The sequence below is a fragment of the Cheilinus undulatus genome, linkage group 11, assembly GCF_018320785.1.
Source record: "Cheilinus undulatus linkage group 11, ASM1832078v1, whole genome shotgun sequence".
NCBI lineage: Eukaryota > Metazoa > Chordata > Actinopteri > Labriformes > Labridae > Cheilinus > Cheilinus undulatus.
This window is the reverse complement of record NC_054875.1, coordinates 47,480,264-47,503,708: the sequence shown is the minus strand read 5'-3', so window position 1 is coordinate 47,503,708 and position 23,445 is coordinate 47,480,264. Positions and strand designations below refer to the sequence as shown.

The 23,445-nt window shown below is 38.4% G+C and overlaps 1 protein-coding gene and 1 pseudogene across 1 annotated transcript; one reads left to right on the top strand and one right to left on the bottom strand.

Moving 5' to 3' along the window:
- Positions 1-1,206: 1,206 nt before the first annotated feature.
- Positions 1,207-12,492, bottom strand: LOC121517826 (annotated as a pseudogene).
- Positions 12,493-17,472: 4,980 nt separating this feature from the next.
- LOC121518117 (secretory phospholipase A2 receptor-like) lies at positions 17,473-23,422 on the top strand. The gene is made up of 6 exons (XM_041800334.1): positions 17,473-17,525; positions 17,827-18,017; positions 19,226-19,439; positions 19,869-20,213; positions 21,135-21,232; positions 22,904-23,422. Exons 1-6 carry the CDS (start codon positions 17,489-17,491, stop codon positions 23,051-23,053), a joined length of 1,035 nt encoding a protein of 344 aa, XP_041656268.1. The 5' UTR covers positions 17,473-17,488; the 3' UTR covers positions 23,054-23,422.
- The last annotated feature ends 23 nt before the right edge of the window (positions 23,423-23,445 follow it).

The window sequence follows — 23,445 nt, the reverse complement described above, 5'->3', positions numbered from 1 at the left end:
TTGAGTTTATTTGATTTTAATTGGACGAACTAAGAACTGTTTTTTTGAGACGAGAGACAACCCCAGAGACCCGAATCCACCTGGCTGTGCCTCTGGAGTGACACACGGCGCCGCTGATGCCAGCCGAACCCGGCACAACTACCGACCCAGGACTCGGTCCAGTCCGGCCCAAAGGCCTCTGGTAGCTCCGGGTGCTCCAAAACCCTCCTAGATGACTAATTTCCAGGTTTCTCCTCCATGGCCTCCTGCGGCAACAGCGATAAGTGGGTTTATCCTATTCTCTCTGGTGCTGATGTCTTCAGATCAAAATTAGTTCTAATTCAAACCAAATTAATTTTTCTTCCAAATTCTACACCATCAGTCAATTTTTCGTTAGGATTATAAAATAATCCACCCATCACCAAACTATGTTATCATCCTTACTCTCTTACCACATTTAGTCATGTTCTGTTCATTCATTTCCCTTATCTATTCATACAACCCATGATTTATGTCTGTTATTTTGTGATTTTATAATAAATATTCAAAATACAGTTGTGGTTCGGGGAATTCATTCTATTAAGCTATGGGAATGAGTCAGTGTTATGAGGATTAATTGCTTTAGAGATGAGATTGATTTACAGTTAATGTTCTGGCTAATTAATTAAAAGTTTGATTAATTAATAATTACAATATTCTATTGGTTATTAAATAACCAATCCACATAAGCGGTGGTGCCCTATTATCCTACGAGGTTTACTTAATATTAATTTATTATCCTACAATTTACGCGACACTGTCATAGACTAGATATGTTTACATATTAATGTACGGTTATGACTCAAAACGTCTCTGTACACATATTCCATCAGCTGAGGAGCTGTACTGACAGCGGTCAACATAATTAAGATGTAGTTATTCTTTTAAAGCACTTTCAGCTGAAATAAAGCTGTTTAATGCGTATTCCCTACTGATTTGTCACTCATCCTTTCTATAGCTCTGCAGCTGGACCAGCAGACTCACGCTGTCTGTGACTTCACATTCATAGCTTTTACAGATAAAAGAAATAAAATTAATACAACAAATAAACACTATATATAAATATATACAATATGAATGAAATCAGTGAAAGGTAAAAATCAAAGCAGAGATTAAACACTGGAGAAACATGGCTGTCCCATTTATTTTGGTAATGAGCTCTTTTTTAAAGATCAGGGATCAGAAAATGTTTGTCTTGGTACTGGGAGATTGTTGTATGCCAAAGCTAGCCTCTACCAAAGTTGAGCCAACCCTCGTTCATGTATTTCCATAGGGGGGCGCTGTGACAGAAAGTTCAACATCTGTATCCAAACGGAGGCGTTCATCTTCAGTCATTTAGTCCTAAAGCAGTAACAAGGTCCAGTTACAGACTCACCAAACACAAGCTGCTGCTGCTGATTCCTCCTCTCTGACCAGCAGGACAATCAGGATCCTCTCTTTAATCACTTTACCTCACCCAGCTGAGGATATAAAAGGGAGAGAGAGAGATTCCACACTGTGAGGGGCTTCATGAGTTATTATCAGTGATCAGAATATCCAGTAAGAAGAGCAGCAGGGACTTCAGTCCTGCTCACATCACAGTAATCCTGTAAAGTAGCGCTCTCTCTCAGCTCTCCTCTTCAGATGTTGCTGACCTGAAGCTTAAAGGCAAACAGAGTCCTTGAAGGCATCATGATGTCAGCGAGTGTTTAGTGGCGTACACTATATTGCCAAAAATGTTCCCTCACCCATCCAAATAATTGAAATCAGGTGTTCCAATCCTTTCCGTGGCCACAGGTGTATAAAATCAAGCACCTTGGCATGCAGACTGTTACAAACATTTGTGAAAGAATAGGTTGCTCTCAGGAGCTCAGTGAATTCCAGCGTGGTACTGTGATAGGATGCCACCTGTGCAACAAGTCCATTGGTGAAATTTCCTTGCTCCTAAATATTCCACAGTCAGCTGTCAGTGGTATTATAACAAAGTGGAAGCGACTGGGAAAGACAGCAACTCAGCCACCAAGTGGTAGGCCATGTAAAATGACGGAGCTGGGTCAGCGGATGCTGAGGCGCATAGTGCGCAGAGATCGCCAACTTTCTGCAGTCAATCGCTACAGACCTCCAAACTTCATGTGGCCTTCAGATTAGCTCAAGAACAGTGTGTAGAGAGCTTCATAGTTTCCATGACTGAAGAGAACAGAAATCTCTAGCAACACTGGTAGTTAAAAGAACAACTTTATTAGACTGACGCGTTTCGGCACGTAGCCTTCATCAGGGTCATCCATAGTTCCCATGGCTGAGCAGCTGCATCCAAGCAACACATCACCAAGTGCAATGCAAAGCATTGGATGCAGTGGTGTAAAGCACGCAGCCACTGAACTCTAGGGCAGTAGAGACACGTTCTCTGGAGTGATGAATCGCGCTTCTCCATCTGGCAACCTGATGGACGAGTCTGGGTTTGGCGGTTGCCAGGAGAACGGTACTTGACGGACTGCACTGTGCCAAATGTAACCTTTGGGATGAATTAGAGCGGAGACTGAAAGCCAGGCCTTCTTGTCCAACATCAGTGTGTGACCTCACAAATGTGCTTTTGGAAGAATGGTCAAAAATTCCCATAAACACACTCCTAAACCTTGTGGAAAGCCTTCCCAGAAGAGTTGAAGCTGTTATAACTGCAAAGGGAGGACCGATGTCATATTGAGCCCTATGGATTAAAAATGGGACGTCACTTAAGTTCATATGCGAGTCAAGACATGTGAGCGAATACTTTTGGCAATATAGTGTATTTACTGTTTGAAATAGAACAGCAGTAGTCTGTGATTTCCTCTGCCTTTGGAGAGGCTTCAGAAATAAAAGCACTCATTTAACAAACTTAAGGAGCCTGTGTCCACAGGGATTTAGATGTAAGATTAATTCCCCTTTCCCGATGGCCGAAAAACCCATTTAAACACGCTAACAATCGGCTCCTGTCAGCAGTGGGAAAGGCTCTGATCGGCATCCAGACCCTGATTGACTGACCCTGCACAGACACGGGTTTTTATCGGCTCGCCTTCGATCGGCTCCAGTGGGAACGTCACACCCGGTTGAACGCGAGATGACTTTGGCGTAACGTGCCTGTGGCATGATATCACGCCCGTAACTTGGGGCAACAAAAAGACTCTGGCAGCTGAGAGATGAGCATTGTTGTTTTTTGGGCTCAGCGTGTGACATTTATATTTGTGAGATCGCACAGCACTGGCAAGACAGCGAGATCAGAGAGCTTCTATTGATCCGTGGAGAAGAGGAGATTCGGCACCAGGTCACAGGGACTGTGCGAGACACAACTATATACAAGGACATAGCTAAAATGTTGAGTGAGTGTGGCAACAACTTTCACAGTCCCTCACTTTAAAGAGATTTATCTAAGTTAGAGCGCAATAAATCTGTCTCTTAAAGAGGGAAAGTACTGCACGTTCACTGTCTATGTGTTTTGTTGTTGTCGTCATGATCAAGCCTTTATTTCACATGCGGGCGCATGGGAGTGATTAGTCCTCCTTGCCATCAACATCGTGCAGCTGTGTAATTTCACGGCACATATGAATACTAAAATGCTTTGCTAGATCAGTCTTGCTATAATGAAGATATCCACTGAGATGAATATTTTTTTCCTCGGACAGATTTAGCGCAGACAGCCTTTAATTTCTCCTGCCTATCTTACAAAGCGCAGTGCGTCCTGTCCGTGTGCAGCTGGAAAGAGAGATCCTTTTCAAACGATATAATCTATTAACCTCTCATTTATTTGTTTATTGCATTATTTTCTTCTTGGAAATGATCACATCGATCCTCTTTTCTTGTTTATTACTACACAAAAACCAACGTGATAACATCAGCTTGACACACCAGAGGAAAGAAACAGCCCCACAGACCCGGGTCTGCTGGCAATGGGAAAGGAGTCATTTGCTGATTGTTAGCGGGTTTACTTGCGTTTAAAAAACCCGCCTTTACACGCTAATTTTAGTGGGAAAGTGGTATAAGACAAGACTGATTCCTTAAAATCCCCCTTGTCACTTCTTGAGAGAAAATGTGGAAGTCTGCAAAGTTTCAGAATGGTTTGGAGATTATTCTATGCTTTGATAGCTTTAAAAGAAAAAGTAGACCATAAAGGCAGAACCATGCTCAGGGATACTGCAGTCTCCACTGGAGGCAGACCTTGAAGATCTGCTAATGTACTCAAAGCAAAGTTTAACAAAGCTCTTCAGTATCAGAGGAGCTGCATTATGGATTATTTTAGACACTAAATGAACATCTGAATACAGGACTAAATTATCAAAGCTAAGCATTTTGTATTTATTGAGTACATCACAGTGGTGATTCTGCTGTGACTTTCTGTCTAGGATTTTCAGGGCTTGATTGTGGAGTGACCTGATGGGTTTTAAGACAGTCTCGTTTGCCTGAGACCAACATGATACAAAATGATGACAGTAAGATAAAATCACATCATTTAAATAGGTTTCAGAGGCTTCAACTGTTAATGAGCTCCTACTGTGTCTAAAGTTTGCTACATTATATTTCAGTCTAGGGTACCCCGCCTCTCCCCTTATGATAGCTGGGATAGGCTCTGGCCCCTGTGGCCCTGAATGTGATAAGTGGTGTAGATGAAGGAAATGGATGTTAGAAATGACTGATTTAGATGGTTTTTAATCCCCTCATTAAGAACACTACTCAGCTCATCCTGCAACCCTCCTCCTCCTCCACCAGCAGGGTCTACTCTGGGTGTGTCTGATCCTGATCTGAGCCTCACTACACTTTGAGTACATGAAGACGACACCATGGAGTCAAATCACCAAAGACATTACACACTCCCTTCATTTCTAAACCTGAAAATAAACCTCATAATGAAGTCTCTCCTGACTGAACTGTTAGTGTAACACTGTAGAGACCAGCATAGACTAAATCAAACCTTCTACTTACTGCAGATACTCCAGTCTGTACTCTGGATCCTTCTGAAGATCAAACAGTAGCTTAACATCTGAATCCTGCAGCTTGTTTTTATTCAGCCACAGCTCTCTCAGATGTGAGGGGTTGCACTTTAAAACTGATGCCAGAGAAGAACAGCTGATCTTTGACAAACCACAGCTGATCAACCTGAATAGAAAGAAAAAATGAACAAGTGTTTTAAAATACCAATAGTGTTTTAAATTATTAAATGTAAAATAAATCTGATCAAAGCTGATGAAGGTTTAGAGTTTTGACGGTGAAAACTCCAAACACCTGAACACAACATGACACAGGTGAAAAACAAAAACACGAAAAAAAAAAAAGTTCCAGTAAATCACACCAACATGATACTTCATTTATAAATTCTTCAAACAGGCAAACTCATGTTGTTTAGACAGAAATGAAAACTCTCAGACTGATTATAGATTTAACTGTAGATCTCAAAGTTTCCTCTAAGGCCAAAAATTTCAGGATGAACTGAGGAGAAGCATGAACAAAGAACACATCTGTAAAATTTATTATAGGAGGAGAGAAGAGATTTAAACAAAGAGTCTAACATTAAAACTTTCCATCATGTTAATCATCAAACAGCTTCATAAAGTCTCAGAAAAATTCATCTCTACATGAATTCATCATTATTCTATGGATAATGCCTGTTGTTGAACAATTTGTGATTGATGTGAAAAAGACAACATGACAGAGAAAAAGATCATCAGCTCTCTGAGTGGTTAGAGGGAAACAGACTGTGTTGATGTTGTTCTTGTTCTGAGGTTTGAAATGTGTCACAAAAACTGTCCAACCAATCAACAGACAAAACCACAGAAGAAGAAAATGGACCCTATCACTGAAATCCTCAGTGAGGATCAGTTTAATATCAGTCTGATATTTACGCTTTAGGTTCACCTCATATTCATCTGAACAGAGAAATTAAACATGCTGTCTTACACCAGAGTCTCCAGTCGACAGTTTGGACTCTCTAATCCAGCAGAAAGAAGCTCCACTCCTGAATCCTGCAGCTTGTTTCTACTCAGGTCCAGCTCTCTCAGATGTGAGGGGTTCGACTTTAAAACTGAGGCCAGAGAAGAACAGCTGATCTTTGACAAACCACAGCTGATCAACCTGAATAAAAAGAAAAAAATGAACAAGTGTTTTAAAATACCATTAGTGTTTTAAATCATTAAATGTTAAATTATCTGATCAAAGCTGATGAAGGTTTAGAGTTTAGAAAGTGAAAAGTCCAAACACCTGAACACAACATGATGCAGGTGAAAAACACACAAAAACACATGACTAAAAACAAAACTAGGTTAAAACCTAGTATATGGCTGAATGCATCTATCTGGGATGTCTGTAGAAATACCTGACTGAAGTGTGTGTTCTGGCAGAGAGACTTCTTGTTAGGGTGTAATTGTGCTGTCTGTGGGTTGAGAATAGAAGGATCCTAATTCCTGCTCTGTTCAGAGATCCGGATCATGTGGTTCAGTTCAGCAAGCAGAGCCGACTCTTTCCACTCCCAAATAGCTCTCTATTCAATTCTACTTTGGCTTTGAAATGAGAGAAAGTAAGCATTTTTGACCCATGATTTATTTACCTGCATGTTTTTCTCCAGAAACTGTTGGACTAAAACCTTTAATTCTCAGAACAGCAAAAATCTTACATAATGCTTGATATAAAACTATATATTTTAGACCATCAAGAACCAGTTCTATAACTTTTAATATTGTGAATGCTGTAAGTTTTATTTTTTAAACATAAAACACAATGTAAGTAGTTTTCTGTGATGTCCACTGAAATTAAAAAAAATAACAAAATAAATAACCCTTCTTTAACAAAATACCCCCCTCCATTTACCACAGTGGAGGCAGCCATTACTGGCAGCTTTCAGTGCAAGCAAACCCAACTCTGTATGGCATGGCTCTTAAAGTAGCATCACTCAGTCAGTCAGTCAGTCAGACACAGACATGACCATCTGTAGGGCTGACCTCAGTAGTCAGCCAAAAAAGCTCAATTTAATCACACCAAACAAAAATACACTCTGAGAAAAAAAAAGCTCCAGTAAATCACACCAACATGCTACTTCATTTATGAATTCTTCAAACAGGCAAACTCATGTTGTTTAGACAGAAATAAAAACTCTCAGACTGATTATAGATTTAACTGTAGATCTCAAAGTTTCCTCTAAGGCCAAAAATGTCAGAGAAAAAGATCATCAGCTCTCTGAGTGGTTAGAGGGAAACAGACTGTGTTGATGTTGTTCTTATTTTGAGGTTTGAAATGTGTCACAAAAACTGTCCAACCAATCAACAGACAAAACCACAGAAGAAGAAAATGGACCCTATCACTGAAATCCTCGGTGAGGATCAGTTTAATATCAGTATGACATTTACACTTTAGTTTCACCTCATATTAATCTGAACAGAGAAATTTAACATGCTGTCTTACCTCAGAGTCTCCAGTCGACAGTTTGGATTCTTCAGTCCAGCAGAAAGAAGCTCCACTCCTGAATCCTGCAGCTTGTTTCTACTCAGGTCCAGATAATTCAGATGTGAGGGGTTGTACTGTAAAGCTGAGACCACGACGTTACAGTGAGTCTCTGATAGTCCACAGCCCCAAAGCCTGTAATGACATTGATATTACATGACGTGCTTTTGTTTAAAGTGCTCAAATTTTCACAGTATATTTGATAAAAAAAATATTTACAGAATGTATTTTGCTTTTTGACATCAGTAGTTCAGTTGATAAAAAGCTCCTCCCTGACCACGGAGGATCAGTGCAGCAGCATTATTTGTGAGTGTGCGTGCTCCATATGTGTGTCTCTGTGTGTCATGATCCAGAGGTGTGCACTATGTTAAAATATTACTTGATTAATATTCCCTCAATATCAAACAGTATGTCACAATATTTGTTTACGATGTCTGATGCAGCCTCCATTTTTGTTTACCATAAAAGGAAGAAAAAGTCACAAATACCACCATCAAAAATCAAACCCTGCTGACTCAGACTGGATTATAATCATTAGAGGAGCTCTGTTTGCTGAAATATGGTTGGAAATTTGCTCTAGAACTATGACTTTTATAAATGACAGATGTGGTGGATACATAGTCTCCTCTGAACTTATTCTAAAATCTCAGAGATCCACAGGTAACACTGATCTTGTGTGGACCACGTTCTAGAATAGAATCAACTCTTACTCCATGTCTCCTGATTGTTCAGAAACAGCAGAGTAACTTAGAGAAAGTTCATCAGGGACATTATGTTTGTGTTTTTCATCACTAATATTAAGAAGAGCACTGGAATGTCTGAGCTCATACCATGCTTTCATAAAGACACACAGCTGCCATTGAATGATAACAGGAGAAAACAGAGAGAGAGAGAGCAGACATTACTAGTCGAACACACAAACTAAACTTCTACAATAATATTAGTGAGTCAACTGTTAACTTTACGCTGAGCTGATGACAAAGTGCTGGGGATGGGGGATACCAAATTCAAATCTAGGGCCCTAAAATGGCTAGAGCCGGCCCTGCTCTTATTTAATCACATCTGGACTTACCAAGCCTTCCTGCAGTTCCTCACAGCTGGAATCAGTCTCTGTCGTCCCTGGTCTGATGTGTTGTACTGTTCCAGATCTAACCCATCCAGAACCTCCTCTGACATCTGCAGCATGTAGGCCAGAGCAGAGCAATGGATCTCAGAGAGTTCCTTTTCTGATCTGTTCTCTGACTTCAGGAAGTCTTGGATGTCCTGATGTACTGAGAGGTCGTTCATCTCCATCAGACAGTGGAAGATGTTGATACTTCTGTCAGGAGAGATACCTTTAATGTTCATCTCCTTCAGGTTCTTGATGAACCTCTGGATCATTTTTGGACTGCTGTCTGTCTGGCCCAGCAGATCTCTTAAGAGTCTCTGGTTGAACTCCAGAGAGAGGCCGTGAAGGAAGCCAACAAACAGGTCCAGGTGTCCATTTGGACTTTTCAGGGATTTCTCCATGGCACGCTTCAGGAAGACATCCAGGGTGGAGTGAGAAGTTTGAAAAAAAACAATTGGTCTTCTTCAAGAAAGATTTTCTGGATGACTCCTTGTGTTTGACGTCTTTTAAGAATGCCTCCACTACATCTTTGTTCCTGTTGGTGAAACAGTGTAACATGTAGACTGCAGCCAGAAACTCCTGAACGCTCAGATGAACAAAGCAGTAGACTGTTTTCTGGAAGATCACACTCTCTCTTTTAAAGATCTCAGTACAAACTCCTGAGTACATCGAGGCCTCTGTGACATCCAGACCACAGCGCTCCAGGTCTTCTTGGTAGAATATGATGTTTCCGTTCCCCAGATGTTCAAACGCCAGCCTCCCCAGCTTCAGAAGAACTTCCCTGTCAGATCTGGTGAGTTCCTAAGGACTCATCTGAGGCCCCTCATCATACTTGTTCTTCTTCCTCTTGGTCTGAACCAACAGGAAGTGTGAGTACATGTCTGTCAGGGTCTTGGGCAGCTCTCCTCTCTGCTCCGTGCTCATCATGTTCTCCAGAACTGCAGCAGTGATCCAGCAGAAGGCTGGGATCAGACACATGATTTGGAGGCTCCTGGATTTCTCGATGTGGGAGATGATTCTGATGAACAGATCTTCATCACTGAACCTCCTCCTGAAGTACTCCTCCTTCTGGGCGTCAGTGAAGCCTCGGACCTCTGTTATCCTGTCCACACATGAAGGAGGGATCTGATTGGCTGCTGCAGGTCGAGACGTTATCCAGATGAGAGCTGAGGGAAGCAGATTCCCCTTGATGAGGTTTGTCAGCAGCACGTTTAACGAGGACTTCTCTGACACATCAGACACAGCCTCACTGGTGTTGAAATCCATCGACAGTCTGCTTTCATCCAGGCTGTCAAAGATGAACAAAAGTTTACAGACAGCGAGCATCTCTGCACTGACCTTCTGTAATGTTGGATGGAAAACACAGAGCAGCTCCAGAAGACTGTAGCGCTCATCTCTGATCAAGTTCAGCTCCCTGAATGAAAGCAGAACCAGCAGACTGACGTCTTGGTTTTCTGAGCCCTCTGCCCAGTCCAGAGTGAACTTCTGCACAGAGAAGGTTTTTCCAACACCAGCCACACCGTTGGTCAGAACCACTCTGATGGCTTTCTGTTGGCCAGGTAAGGCTTTAAAGATGTGCTGACACTTGATTGGAGTCTCATGGAGGCTCTCCATCTTGGAAGCTGTCTCAAGCTGTCTCACCTCATGTTGACGGTTCACCTCTTCACTCTGTCCCTCTGTGATGTAGAGCTCAGTGTAGATCCTGTTCAGGAGGGTTCTACTTCCTGCTTCATCACTTCCTTCAGTCACATGTTCACATCTCTCCCTCAGACTGATCCTATGTTCATCTAGAACCTCCTGTAGACCTCTATCTGCTGAAAGACCACAACAATATCAGACTGGACTGACAACAGGAATCTGGTTTTAGAACATGATCAAATAGACCATTTTCTGGTTAAATATTACACAAAGTGCACAACTCAAAAACAGCCCTGAAATAAATCTGAGCTGCTACAGGAGAATAAACTGAAAACAAAAACAGGCTTCAGCTAAAATGTTCAAATGTCCTATTTTCATGAGAAGATATCATGCATTACATACCATCTAATAAAGTATATTCAAAAGTCTTGTTCTCAGACACAATCAGAATGCTTCCATGCATGGTTCAGTAGATCTAGAGCTTAGAGCTTAATTAGGCTAGTTAACTGGACTCCTGTCCTTTTCCCAGTATAAAGCACTGGGGCAGAACAGATTCCAGTGAAGCATGTTGTTGTCTGCTACAGTAGGTGGTCATGTCTCTAGAACCTTCTCCCTGTCGACCTTCTAACAGGTCAGTTTGTGTGTGGCAGTGATAGCTGCTTGTGGTGATGATGTTGTCTGTCTTAGCTCTTGGTCCTGGTCCTATAAAGTCGTCCTGGTCTATCAGCCACAGCCAGGTTTTTACAGATCAAATAGGTATCAAAGTGTGGCTTATACACTGGATTTTATCCTTCATTTTTCAGGAGTTTTAGTCAAAGTCAGACCATAAATCCACTTTTTCTACCTGCATGTAAACCATTGACACCAGTCTTACCTGTTACACTGCTGGACTGACTGGATACCTGCAGTTGTGGTCTTTCTCCACATTGGGGACAGGAGGACTCTCCTGATGAAGGAGACTGGTCCCAGTATGAGCTGATACACTGTCTCCAGAACCAGTGTCCACAGCCAGTAGAAACTGGATCTCTCAGGGCGTCCTGACATAGAGCACAGCTGGACAGCTGTTCCTCCATTGAAACAGATCTCTCTATTAATCTAGGGATTTAAAGGATAAACAGATTAGAACATACAGTATAATGTTAAAAAGTTATGTAGAGCAAAATGTCTCAGATACTGAGTTCTTCAAACAACAATCTGCTCCAAAATCTGACAGCACCTTCATCCTGAATACACAGAGACTGAAAAATCAAAAAAATCAAACTAGTATTTTTATTCACCTTGATGGAGGCAGATTTGGTTTTTCTTTTCAGGTTTTAATTCTTGGTTGTCAAACAGATCAGAAGCCCTGATGACAGACGCTTTGAGTTTTTTTTTCACGTACCAGGGACTGATTTGTTGTTTTTTTTATTTTTTATTTTTTAAAATCTTTTTCCTGCTTTTAGTTTGTGATGAACTTTAAAATATTAGATTCTCATGAATTCAGACAGGAGCTTGAAAATATTCTTACAGATGAATCTTAAACCTTTATTTTTTTTAGCCATTCTAATATTATTCATGAACAATATTGCTGATCTATGATGGTGGGTTTAAAAAGTTCCAGCCACTATTCACTGTTCAGCGGAGCTGAAGTTTGTGTCTCCCTCCTGTCTGTGTTGGCTCACATGTTGATGGTCTGGTGATCAGACCGCACCTGTCCCAGTTATTTTGGCCTCTCCTGGTGATCAGACTGCACCTGTCCCAGGTATTTTGGCCTCTCCTGGTGATCAGACTCCACCTGTCCCAGGTATTTTGGCCTCTCCTGGTGATCAGACTCCACCTGTCCCAGGTATTTTGGCCTCTCCTGGTGATCAGACTCCAGCTGTCTCAGGTTCGTTCCTTCTCCAGCATCGGTGGAGTTAGGGGGAGGCTACATGGATGTTTTCATAAAAGCCTTTTCAGTCTCAGAGCGACTCGCTCCTCCGTTAACTTACTGACTGAGTTGGAGTTGGGGATGAAGTGAGTGCTTACTTAGAGAAAGAGTGTTTTCTGTAACGTGGAGGATGCAGATTTATTTTCTCAGCTAAAGCTCAGTCATCCTGACCATCAGACGGAAGTGTAGCCTGTGTTCTTTTTAACGGTGTGGTGAGTCCCTGACTTAAACCGACACAGTAACAAACAGACACACGACACTAACGAGCTCAGGCTGAATGAACGTGCTGTACGCTGTCTGCTAAATCTGACTTTAGAAACTTTACCTGGATTCTGACCATCCGGTCTTCTCTTTCCTCAACGTTTCTCCCTTCAACTCTACTTCCTCGACATCTACCAAAGATTGTATATTAATGACAAGAGCACTCATTTCATCCGCAATTCTTCTTCTTCTTCTTGTTTAACGGCGGGTGGCATCCAACGTTAAAGGTGCATTACCGCCTCCTACTATGCAGGAGTGTGGGCCAGAGTTCCCTATTCCCATTAGGAAAATAAATACATGATATTTCCTTTAAACTAAATTCTGTTCATTAAATCTATTTTTTTAAGAATTCAAAAACTGCTTTATATTCTCCCTTCCCCAGACTAAATAAATTCTTGAGGTTCAGCACTCTCAGTCCACTTTTCTGTAGTTTCCTGAAAAGCATTTCTTTTTGAGTATTATCCTTTTGACAGTTACATAAAACATGTTCCACTGTTTCTTCCTTGACTCCACAGTCACATTTCCCTGTTGGGTGGTTTTGTTTGACCTAGTCTTAATCTTGATATAACTCTTTGTTCCCTGGTAGATTTTCATATTATTTCCATTCTTCCCACTTTTTGCTTAATTTTATAAACATGTCGTCCTTTATTTCCTTCATCCCAGCACTCGTGCCATTCACTCATGACTCTTTTCTTTAGTAATGCCTTTGCTTCTGATTTACTAAATGTTATTTCCATAATTTTATTGTGTTTCAGTTCTTGTTTTGCAAGAAAATCTGCAGTTTCCTCCCCCTCAATCCCTCTATGTGCTGGTACCCACATGAATCAGACTGCTGTCCCTTGATGGTGTATTCTGAATAATGTCTGGAGGATTTCATAGCCTCTTTTATCAGGATACTGATTGAAATTTACAGCCCATCTTTAAATGAGTATAATTCTGTAACTACAAGTTCTATTTGAATGATTAAGGTACAGTAATGAAGAGGGTATGTGTGAAATTTGTTCAGAAGTGTAAATATGTGTATTTATGTGACTGGATCAGAGAGAATCAAGTTGGCAAATGAAAATTTAATTTTCGCCTTTTTTAAAATTTATTTATTTACTTATTTTATTTTTTGCAATTTTAGCATATCCAGTGCTTAACAAATTTATTAGACCACGACCCAAAGTAAGGTTTCTGCCACAGCTGCTCTAAATCAACAGCATTGGTAATTACTAAAATCATTTTTTTATGTATCTGCAATGGTTAATACACCAATATGTAGCTCTTTCACCCAAATGATATTTTTAATGCTGAAATATAATTATTATTGTTATCCATGAATTTTCAAATTTACTGATTTACAAAAAAACTGAAAAAATAGTAAAGCACATTATTATTTCTAGATTAATATGTAAAATTATAGTTATTTACTTGCATTCCTGGACAGAAAAATGAGTTTTAGTGCTTGAATGTTATGCTTGATTCATTTCTGACTTCTCAGAGAAGCCCAGTGAGCCGGCTCAAATTTGGGTATAAAAAGGTGAATTCAGTTTGAAATTCCTCATTCCTGTTCAAAATGGTAAAACGTGGAGCTCACTGAAAATGAAAGAGTCCGTATTAAAGCACTTCATGATGCTGGATGGTCTCTGAGACAAATATGACAGGTGGTTTAATACATTTGTTAAGCACTTTTTATCCCATAGAAATAATGCAGTTGAAGTCCAAAATTCTCCAGTAGGCCAAAGCACCAAATCTTGACATTATCTCTTTCAACTTTCATGTTACTAGAGCAGGAGTGTCAAACTCAGTCACAGCAGGGGCCTGATTCTGGATTTAGGTCTAACCTGAGAGCCTGTCAGGGTCAAGATTTAACCATACCAGTCAACCTCATTTTCACCAGTGATAACATTCAATAAAATATGAAAAAACAGCACTGAGGATAAATCATTTGGTAATTCAAAAAAGTAAAAAAGATAAGTTTAAAGGCTCAAACCTGAGATAAAAATTCCAACTTATTAGTTCAAAAGATCAGAACATGATATTAAAAATAGAAAAATAATGTTTTTAAAGTGCAAATATGTGAGGAAAAAGTTGAAATCATAAGTTTGAAAGGTCAAAATATGAGATCAATTTGAAATCACGAGTTTAAAAGTCAAAATATGAGTAAAATTTTAAATTGTGAGTCTGATAGCTCAAAATATGGAGGAGTTGAAAATGTCAAAATATGAGCTAGAATTCAAAATGAGGACTAAAAAATTTTCAAATATTACTTAGATTTAAAATTGGAAGTCTAAAAGGTCTAAATATGATATAAAAAGTAAAAATTATTCGTTTAAAATGTCAAAATATGAGAAAAAAAAAGAAATCATTAGTTTTACAGTCAAAATATGGGATTAAAAAGCCAAATAACGAGCTGAAAAGGTCAAAATGTAGCTTAAAATTAAAAATTGGAAATCTATATATAATCATTCCACGGTCCGGATTTGGCCCCCGGGCCTTGAGTTTTACAACCCTGCACAGAGGGTTAACAGGACAAAATACGAGAGATTTTAGTAAAAAAACAAATATCCAGGCGAAATCCACTCTTGTGCCATTTGGGCCCATTTGGCACAATCTCTGCCATTTGAAAAATCTTAAGTATCAAACTTTTTATTTTTACTCATACGACATTATAGGTGGTCACTGCATCATGGAATTCATTTTTTTGCCCTCCTCTCTAACTGTGTGCGGCTCTTTGTGCTAGTGTGTGTGTGTGAATTGGATGCTTGTGTCAATGACTGATTTACACATAAAAGGAGGATTTCTTTCTGAAATAACTGCCATGTGGCCGAGTCTATCGATGCGTCCGTCTTGCTTATTTGTACAGACACCTTTGGCTTCATGTCATTGACACAACAGTGCAAACACTAACGCCAATCACAGACAGACAAACACAAGCTAACATGCTGGTGGTGTAGACCTGAGGCTTCTTTCTACAGTGGAGAAAAGGATTAAACACAGAGCTGAACTTTTCTCCTGCTTTAAAGCTCTCCAACCATGGCGTATATGTGCATCAGTGATGTCTACATGAATACCCGCTCTCTCTCTTTCCTCTCTAATTCTCTCCTCAGCGAGCTGCAGACTGTTAAAATATTGTTTTATTAATATTCCACATCTATATTTCATCATGACGATACACCCTAATGATCAAACATCAGTATATGAGTTCATTATAAAACATTTAATACATGCCACGTTGCAGGAAACATTATAGATTTACTGTATAGTGATAATTAACCGATCAAAATCATCATAAAATCTCCTAAATCCTGATACCTGACCAGCAGGACAGTGAGAAACAGGCAGACAGGAGCCAGGAATAGAAAACTTCTACAGGACTTGAAGACTTCAGCTGAAGAGAGTAAAGCTGTAAATTTCTCTGTTTTATCATTTTATTTATTACAATAATGAGAGTTAAAACAGCTGATGACATCTTTTCCATGTGTTAACTTAATTTAACACATTCAAACAATTTATTATTTACATAAAAAATTATTAATAACGTTGTACCTTAAATGGGTGTTCATTTTTATCTAAATACGATGCTTTAAAGAATGAATCTGGCTAAAATGATCTACAATAAGACCAGGAAAGAGTTGATCTCCTATAATGGACTAATTTTAACTTATTTTCATTGCTACTTCAAGCTGTTTTTGCTTCATTGCTTAGACTGTGGCTCTTGCAAATGTATTTTCTGGCTCTTTGGTTGAGCAGCATTGAGTAACACTGCTGTGAACAATATCTCCACCATCTTTAGCACAATCTCACACACCTTCAGCCTTTAGACACAAGAGGCTACTCTGTCTTTTTTTTTTTGTTAACTAAATTTTATATTTTTAGCACTGATTTCATATCTTCATAAATCAGGTATTGCACTCTTCATCTTTTATGCTAGTTTTAGCTATTTTTCCACTATTTTCATGCTATTTTAAGCTATTTATATGCTTTTTCAGCCATTGAATGCCAAGTTTAGCTGTTTTTATGCTATTTTAAGCTATTTTCATGCTATTTTCAGCTATATTAAGGCTACTTTCAGCCGTTATTGAGCTATTTGCAGCTAATGTTAGGCTACTTTCAGCTATTTTTTAACATCTTTAAGCAATTGAATGCAACTTTCAGCTACTTTTATAGCTTTTATGCTATTTTTGTGCTAATTTAAGCTTTTTTCCCATATCTTAAGTGATTTTCATGCTATTTTAAGCTATTTCTATGCTTTTTCAGCGACTGAATGCCAATTTTATCTATTTCTATGCTATTTTCAGCTAATTTTTGGCTACTTTCAGCTATTTTTTTTATCATTTTCTAGCAATTGAATGCAATTTTCAGCTACTTTTAAGACTTTTTATAAAGTTTTTTGCTAATTTCAGCTATTTCTCCACTGCTTTTCCACTATTTTCACGCTGTTTTAAGCTATTTCTATGCTTTTTCAGTCATTGAATGCCACTTTTAGCTATTTTCAGCTATTGTAAGGCTACTTTCAGCTATTCTTGAGCTATTTACAGCTAATTTTAGGCTACTCTCAGCTATGTTTAATATTTTTCTAGCTACTTGATGCAATTTTCAGCTACTTTTACGGCATATTATGCTATTTTATGCAAAGTTCAGTTTTTTTTTTCTTTTTCAGCTATTTCCAGCAGTTCTTCCACTGCTCAGCTCCCAACATCCCTATGCAATTTCAGCTGAAATGTCATTTTTATCTAGTTATTACTCTTGTTTAATAATTGTATTTGTTCGGCCCTGCAAAACCAATATCCATATTAGTATTTAAGGTCATTTAGCCTAATGGTCAGCCTCTGTTTACCACATCTGTACCACAGAAACCCCCCAGTCTTCCCTCGTGATCCACAGCTGCACTTTCTTTGTCTGATGAGTGGAAACTTGCCTAAGGTGTGTAACAGCCAGTGGCTTCATTTTATTTCACAAAAGCCTCTCTGTTCCACAAGACAGCAAACAAACCAATGAGGCCCATATGCAAAAGAACACATCATAAGGAGATAACAGGTATTCAAATATGCTAGACATTAATCTACAACCCAAGGTGACATGTGGTCAGCTTCATATCTACAGTCACAGGCAGAAGGGGAGAACTGTTGACGATGAACACGTTCGTTTTTGGCATCATTGCTGTTTCAGGTAAATAAGTCTTTATTTTTAAAAGACTTCTTATTTTTAAATTTTTTACTTTTCTGTTGTGAGATATGAAAACATGGTACACTATATCTAAAAGTAGTTTTCACTTCGTCCAAGTCCAGGAGACTTTTTTTATTTTCAACATAATGGAAAACATCTAGTAGGAAGCAAAACTTCCTTAAAGACTTTAAAAATCTTTTGAGATGTTCTTTTAATGTTTTCAAGCATGTTTGTGAAGTAAAACTCACTCATAAATAATCAGTGAGGATCCAGGTTTCTATTACTGTGCTCCTCTCCTCTGCAGGACTGTGTGCCGTTCTCTGTCATGCTGAGCGTCGGTATCATTTTGTTTATGAGGAGAAGAACATGGCCGAGGCTCTGAGCTACTGCAGAGAGAAATACACAGACCTGGCCACCATAGACAACGAGAACGACATGAAGATCCTAAATTACATGGCAGATTTAGGCAAAATGGTCTACTCAGAGTACAGCTACGTGAGTAAAATATTCACTGTTTTTATTTCCGAGCCATTTTATCATGAAACACTTCTCTGATTGTTTCAAAGATGAATCGAGTTATGAGACATAAATGTCTTAGTCCCAGTGGTGTCACTCAGTCCTTGCTGACGTGGTGGTATCAACACCAATATTCATGTCATGGATGTATTTCACATCCTTCTGGACAACACCCCATAACACACACAGATATAATAAACCACAAACAAATGTTTTTTTAGCAGCATAAAAAGGTCAAGAGGTGGCAAAAAGGGGTTAAAAAGTGGCAAAATGGGTTTAAAGGGGCAACGAATGTTAAAAGTTTCAAAAGTGGGTTTTTAGCAGCAAAAAAGGTCAAGTGGTGGCAAAAATTGGTTGAAAAGTGGCAAAAATTGTAAAAAATAAAAAAAAAAAAAAGGAAAATGCATTTTAAGCATCAAGAAAGGTCAAGAAGTGACAAAAAATGGGTTAAAAAGTGACAAAAATTGTTAAAAGTTGCAAAAATGAGGTTTTAGCAGCAAAAAGAGCAAGAAGTAGCAAAATTAGGTTCAGAAAAAGGTCATAAAAATTGGTTAAAAAGTGGCAAAAATGGGTGAAAAATTGGCAGAAATGGAAAAAAAAAGCCTGAATTGTTAAAAATTACAAAAACGGGTTAGGAAAAAGAGCAAAAATTGGTTAAAAAAAAAAGCAAAAGTTGTTAAAAGTTGCAAAAATGGGTTTAAAGCACAAAGAAAGGGAAAAAAGTGGCAAAAAATGGTTGGAAAAAGTGGCAAAATTGGTTAAAAGTTGCAACAATGGGCTTTAGCAGCAAAAAAGGGCAAGAAGTGGCAAAAATAGGTGAAAAGTGGTAAATATGGATTAAAGTTGAAAAAAGGGTTACAATGGCAAAAATATGTTGCAGAAATAGGTAGGATTTGCAAAAGAAGGTCGCAAAATGGGTAAAAAGTGGCAAAAATTGGTTCAAAATATCGATTAAAAAGGGGGAAACTATGGCAAAATAGGGTGAAAAGTGGCACAATGAAGTTGCTATAAGTAAGTTTCTATGTCCTGCAACCCTTTTTCAAATATGGATTCTGATTCATTAAGTGTTCTTTTTTTCTCCCTCTTTCTCTCATCGCTTTATTTCTTCTGGAGGTCTTTCTGAAGGTCTATGATCATTTATCAGTTTTTTTACATATCCAAAATAAACTGAGCACGTCTCCTCTCAGAGAGCCTGGATCGGTCTGTATGATGACGTGAACAGCTGGAGGTGGTCTCTGACAAACGGAAGCTTCTACAAACTTTCAGAGAGCGAGTTTATAAACTGGGCACCTGGAGAACCTAACAACGACTACAGTGAGCACTGTGGGCAGTTCTATAACGGACGGTGGTACGATGGACCGTGTGGAGTGAATATCCAGTCAATCTGCAGCAATGTTGCAGGTGAGAATTTAAAGGCACGGCCTGCTCTGCTCGTCTTTAGTTTTTCTTACAGGAACGTTGCTCAGAACAGATCAATGTTAGCTCAGAAAGCAGAGGGATGACTGCTTTACAGATAAACTGTTATATCCTTAGGCCCCATTAGCCCAGCTTTATCAACAGCATCATCTCAGGAGTAAGATCAGTTCTGGCGTGTGATTCTAGGACTGGGTATACCACTGATTACCTGAATCAATGATTAGATGTTCAAATGTAAATAATGTGGGTTTATGAGATTTGACAATCATTGCATTCTGCTTTAATAGTACTTTTTTATTCTGTAACTCAACATCAGTGTAAATGAGGGAAACCTTAATGATCCCAAGATTTAAATAAAGGTTAGTGATTTTACACAGTGCACCAACTATTTTAGAATTGGGGTTGTATTTTCAGGGTCCAATGTGACGTTTGTCCTCATCAACACCGCCATGACTTGGTCCGAGGCCCAGAGCTACTGCAGAGAACACCACACAGACCTGGCCGTCGTGAAGAACAAGGAGGACAACCAGGAGATAACGAACCTGCTTTCTCCTGGAGAGGTTGCCTGGATTGGCCTCAACAGGGAGTCCTGGAAGTGGACTGATGGGAGTAACTCCACATTTCGGTACTGGAAACGGTCAACAGATGAACCCAATAACAAGATGAGAAACGAGACGTGCTTGTCAGCGGACTTTAACAGCTCTGGTGAATGGGAGGACTGGCCATGCTACTACAAGAGAGCGTTCATCTGCTACAGCGGTAAGCCATCATTCACAACATTACAATGTGGATTAATACTGATGCATGAAGATGCTGCATTACTGGGGACAGTTACAACCATAAATGTCAATTTTGAAAGGCACATTTTATGAATGGCTGACTCTAGAGATGTTCCTCTGTGTCTAATTTTAAATCTGGTTAAGTTTGGATTGCACTTATTTGAAAACTTAGTTTTAACCTTCATGTGGCCCTTTGTTAACCTGACATGACAGATGGATTTGTTCACCAGTGAGAAACATGGAAACGAACAAATCCATCTACTTTGCAAGGTTAGCCCTTTGTAACATTTAGGGAAAATCTCATATTCCTCTGAAGACCATTTTATGAGTTTTTAAGCCTCAGGTGCAACTTTTGGCAATCTTTTGTGTTTTGATGGCATTTTGAAATACTTCGTCACAACTCATACCCCATGTCTATAACACACTGTCTACAAAAATCCTGACGTTTGTGTCCCAAGTGTCCATTAAGGTCCCATCTAATGCCACTATAATTTAATTTTTTTATCCTTGAGCCATTAAAACATAAAACATGCATGCTATAAATTCTTGGGATTTTTCACAAGTATTTTTGTGAAAGTTGTCATTTTTACTATTTTCCACCAGATGGCAGCATTTACCCTATTGTGGTCTTTGGGTAAAAACATTGAATTTTTAGAGTAAGACAAAAAAGATTGAAAAATATTATTGCATGAAACAAGCCATTTTGGTCCAGAGGGACAGCTTATTTTTACATTTTGAATTGCTTAAAAAGTAACAAGGGTAGAATAGAATATAAAGAAGAAAAAACTATCTATATATAGCTGGGCCTACCCAGCTTTGTGGGAAACACTGCAGTCCTACATTTAAAATTGAATTAATATCAGAACCATCATTAGTGATAAAGTTTATTCTCTTCCCAAAGTCCCAGCGGTCAAACAAGTGATCAAAGTGAGGTTGGTGAAACACGGCTCCACTCTGGATCTGAACGACCCTGCAGTGCTGGAGGACGTCTTAAACCAGGTAAATCTTTACATCATACGCTCTAAAAAGACCAGCTACGTTTAGACTTCAATCTCATCATTTCAATTTTAATCTCAACATTAAGACTTTGATCTCAACATTTAGATTTCAGTCTTTTCATTTTAAATTTTAATCTCATCATCAAGACATTAATCTCATCATTTAGACTTTAATCTCCTCATTTAGACTTCAGTGTCATTATTTCAACTTTAATCTCATCATTAAGACTTTAATCTCATTTATGACCTCAATCTTATCATTTAGACTTTAATGTTATAATTTTGGCTTTAATCTCATCATTTCCACTTTAATCTCCTCGTTTCAACTTTAATCTCATCATTTAAACTTTATTCTCATCATTTAGACTTGTAATTCCATCATTTTGACTTTAGTTTTTATAGTTTCAAATTTAATCTCCTCATTTCAACTTTAATCTCATCTGTTTAACTTTAATGTCATTATTTCAACTTCAATCTTAATTTTCAACTTTAATCTCATCATTTAGGCTTTATACTCATTATTTCAGCTTTAATCTCATCATTTAAACTTAATTCTCATCATTTCAACTTTAATCTCATCATTTTAAATTTTAATCTCATCATAAAGACAATAATATCATTTATGAATTCAATCTCATCATTTTGACTGTAATGTCATAATTTTGGCTTTATTCTCATCATTTAGACTTTATTCTCATTATTTAGACTTTATTCTCATCATGTTAACTTTATTCTCATCATTGAGACTTTATTCTCATCATTTAGGCTTTATTCTCATTATTTAGACTTTATTCTCATCATGTTAACTTTATTCTCATTATTTAGACTTTATTCTCATTATTTAGACTTTATTCTCATCATGTTAACTTTATTCTCATCATTTAGACTTTATTCTCATCATGTTAACTTTATTCTCATCATTTAGACTTTATTCTCATTATTTAGACTTTATTCTCATTATTTACACTTTATTCTCATCATGTTAACTATATTCTCATCATTTAGACTTTATTCTCATTATTTAGACTTTATTCTCATTATTTACACTTTATTCTCATTATTTAGACTTTATTCTCATCATTTAGACTTTATTCTCATCATTTAGACTTTATTCTCATCATTTAGACTTTATTCTCATTATTTAGACTTTATTCTCATCATTTAGACTTTATTCTCATCATTTAGGCTTTATTCTCATCATGTTAACTTTATTATCATCATTTAATCTTTATTCTCATTATTTAGGCTTTATTGTCATCATTTAGGCTTGTTGGCACATATTCATTGATACAAGTCACTTTGTAGAGAAAGTCAAGATCAGCTGATTGTTCTAGTCTTAATTTCTCAAACTGACACAGTTTTTCTATCAGGAACTCCAGTTAATAGCACTGTGTATGATACATGAAGACGTAGGGCACGTAGATCTACTGCCACTACTGACTCTCTCATTACTCATAGAGGACAGTGTAATGTTGGTGAGGCAAATTAGACTACAGCAATAAAAATAAGACTATAGCGGAGCACCATGGACTAGATAACTGATGGGAGACTCTGCTGTTGTACATTTATTCATATGTGAAAAAGTGAATTTCATTCTAGTTTTATTTTAGGTCAGACAAATCTGGGAGACTGATGGATCAGGACTGACAGTAAAGTTCCTGTTTTTTCTCAGCTCAAGCAGAATCTGAAGGATAGCGGGGTGAAAGGAGACGTCAGACTGAGCTGGAAGAAGCAGCCAGACGGAAAGGTGTTTCACAAAGAGGAGACGAAAGAGAGGCCGAGGAAGAGGAGGAGGATCACAAAAAGACGAGAGGAGCTCTAATGTTGACCACAGTTACTTCCTGCTTTAGGAAAGAGTTCTGTCCTTCTTTGAGCTTTGTGGTTTTCTTTCACTAGTTTAAAGGTTAAAGTTTATATTCAGTCTACATTCAGTAAGTAAATGTTGATTTCACTCTTACAGCTCTGCTCTGGAATCAGACGTAAATATCAGCATGCTAACAGCCTCAGCTAACATTAGCATTACAATTATGTGGTGCTCTCACTCTGATAGAAGACAGCAGCATAAATACACCATGAGGCTGGATCACACCAGATATTCAGACCTTTGCTGATTTATTTCAAAAACCAGTTTTACATAAATATGGTCTGAAACTTCACAAGAAATACTCAGTTATCTTCAACTCCAATTCCAAAAAACATATCAGACGTTGAAAA

Excerpts from the sequence above, each read along its gene's own strand:
- LOC121518117 (XM_041800334.1), top strand. The coding sequence starts at position 17,489 with ATGAACACGTTCGTTTTTGGCATCATTGCTGTTTCAG. Across the intron at positions 18,018-19,225 it reads TCTACTCAGAGTACAGCTAC|AGAGCCTGGATCGGTCTGTA; the intron begins GTGAGTAAAATA and ends GTCTCCTCTCAG. Across the intron at positions 21,233-22,903 it reads TGGAGGACGTCTTAAACCAG|CTCAAGCAGAATCTGAAGGA; the intron begins GTAAATCTTTAC and ends GTTTTTTCTCAG.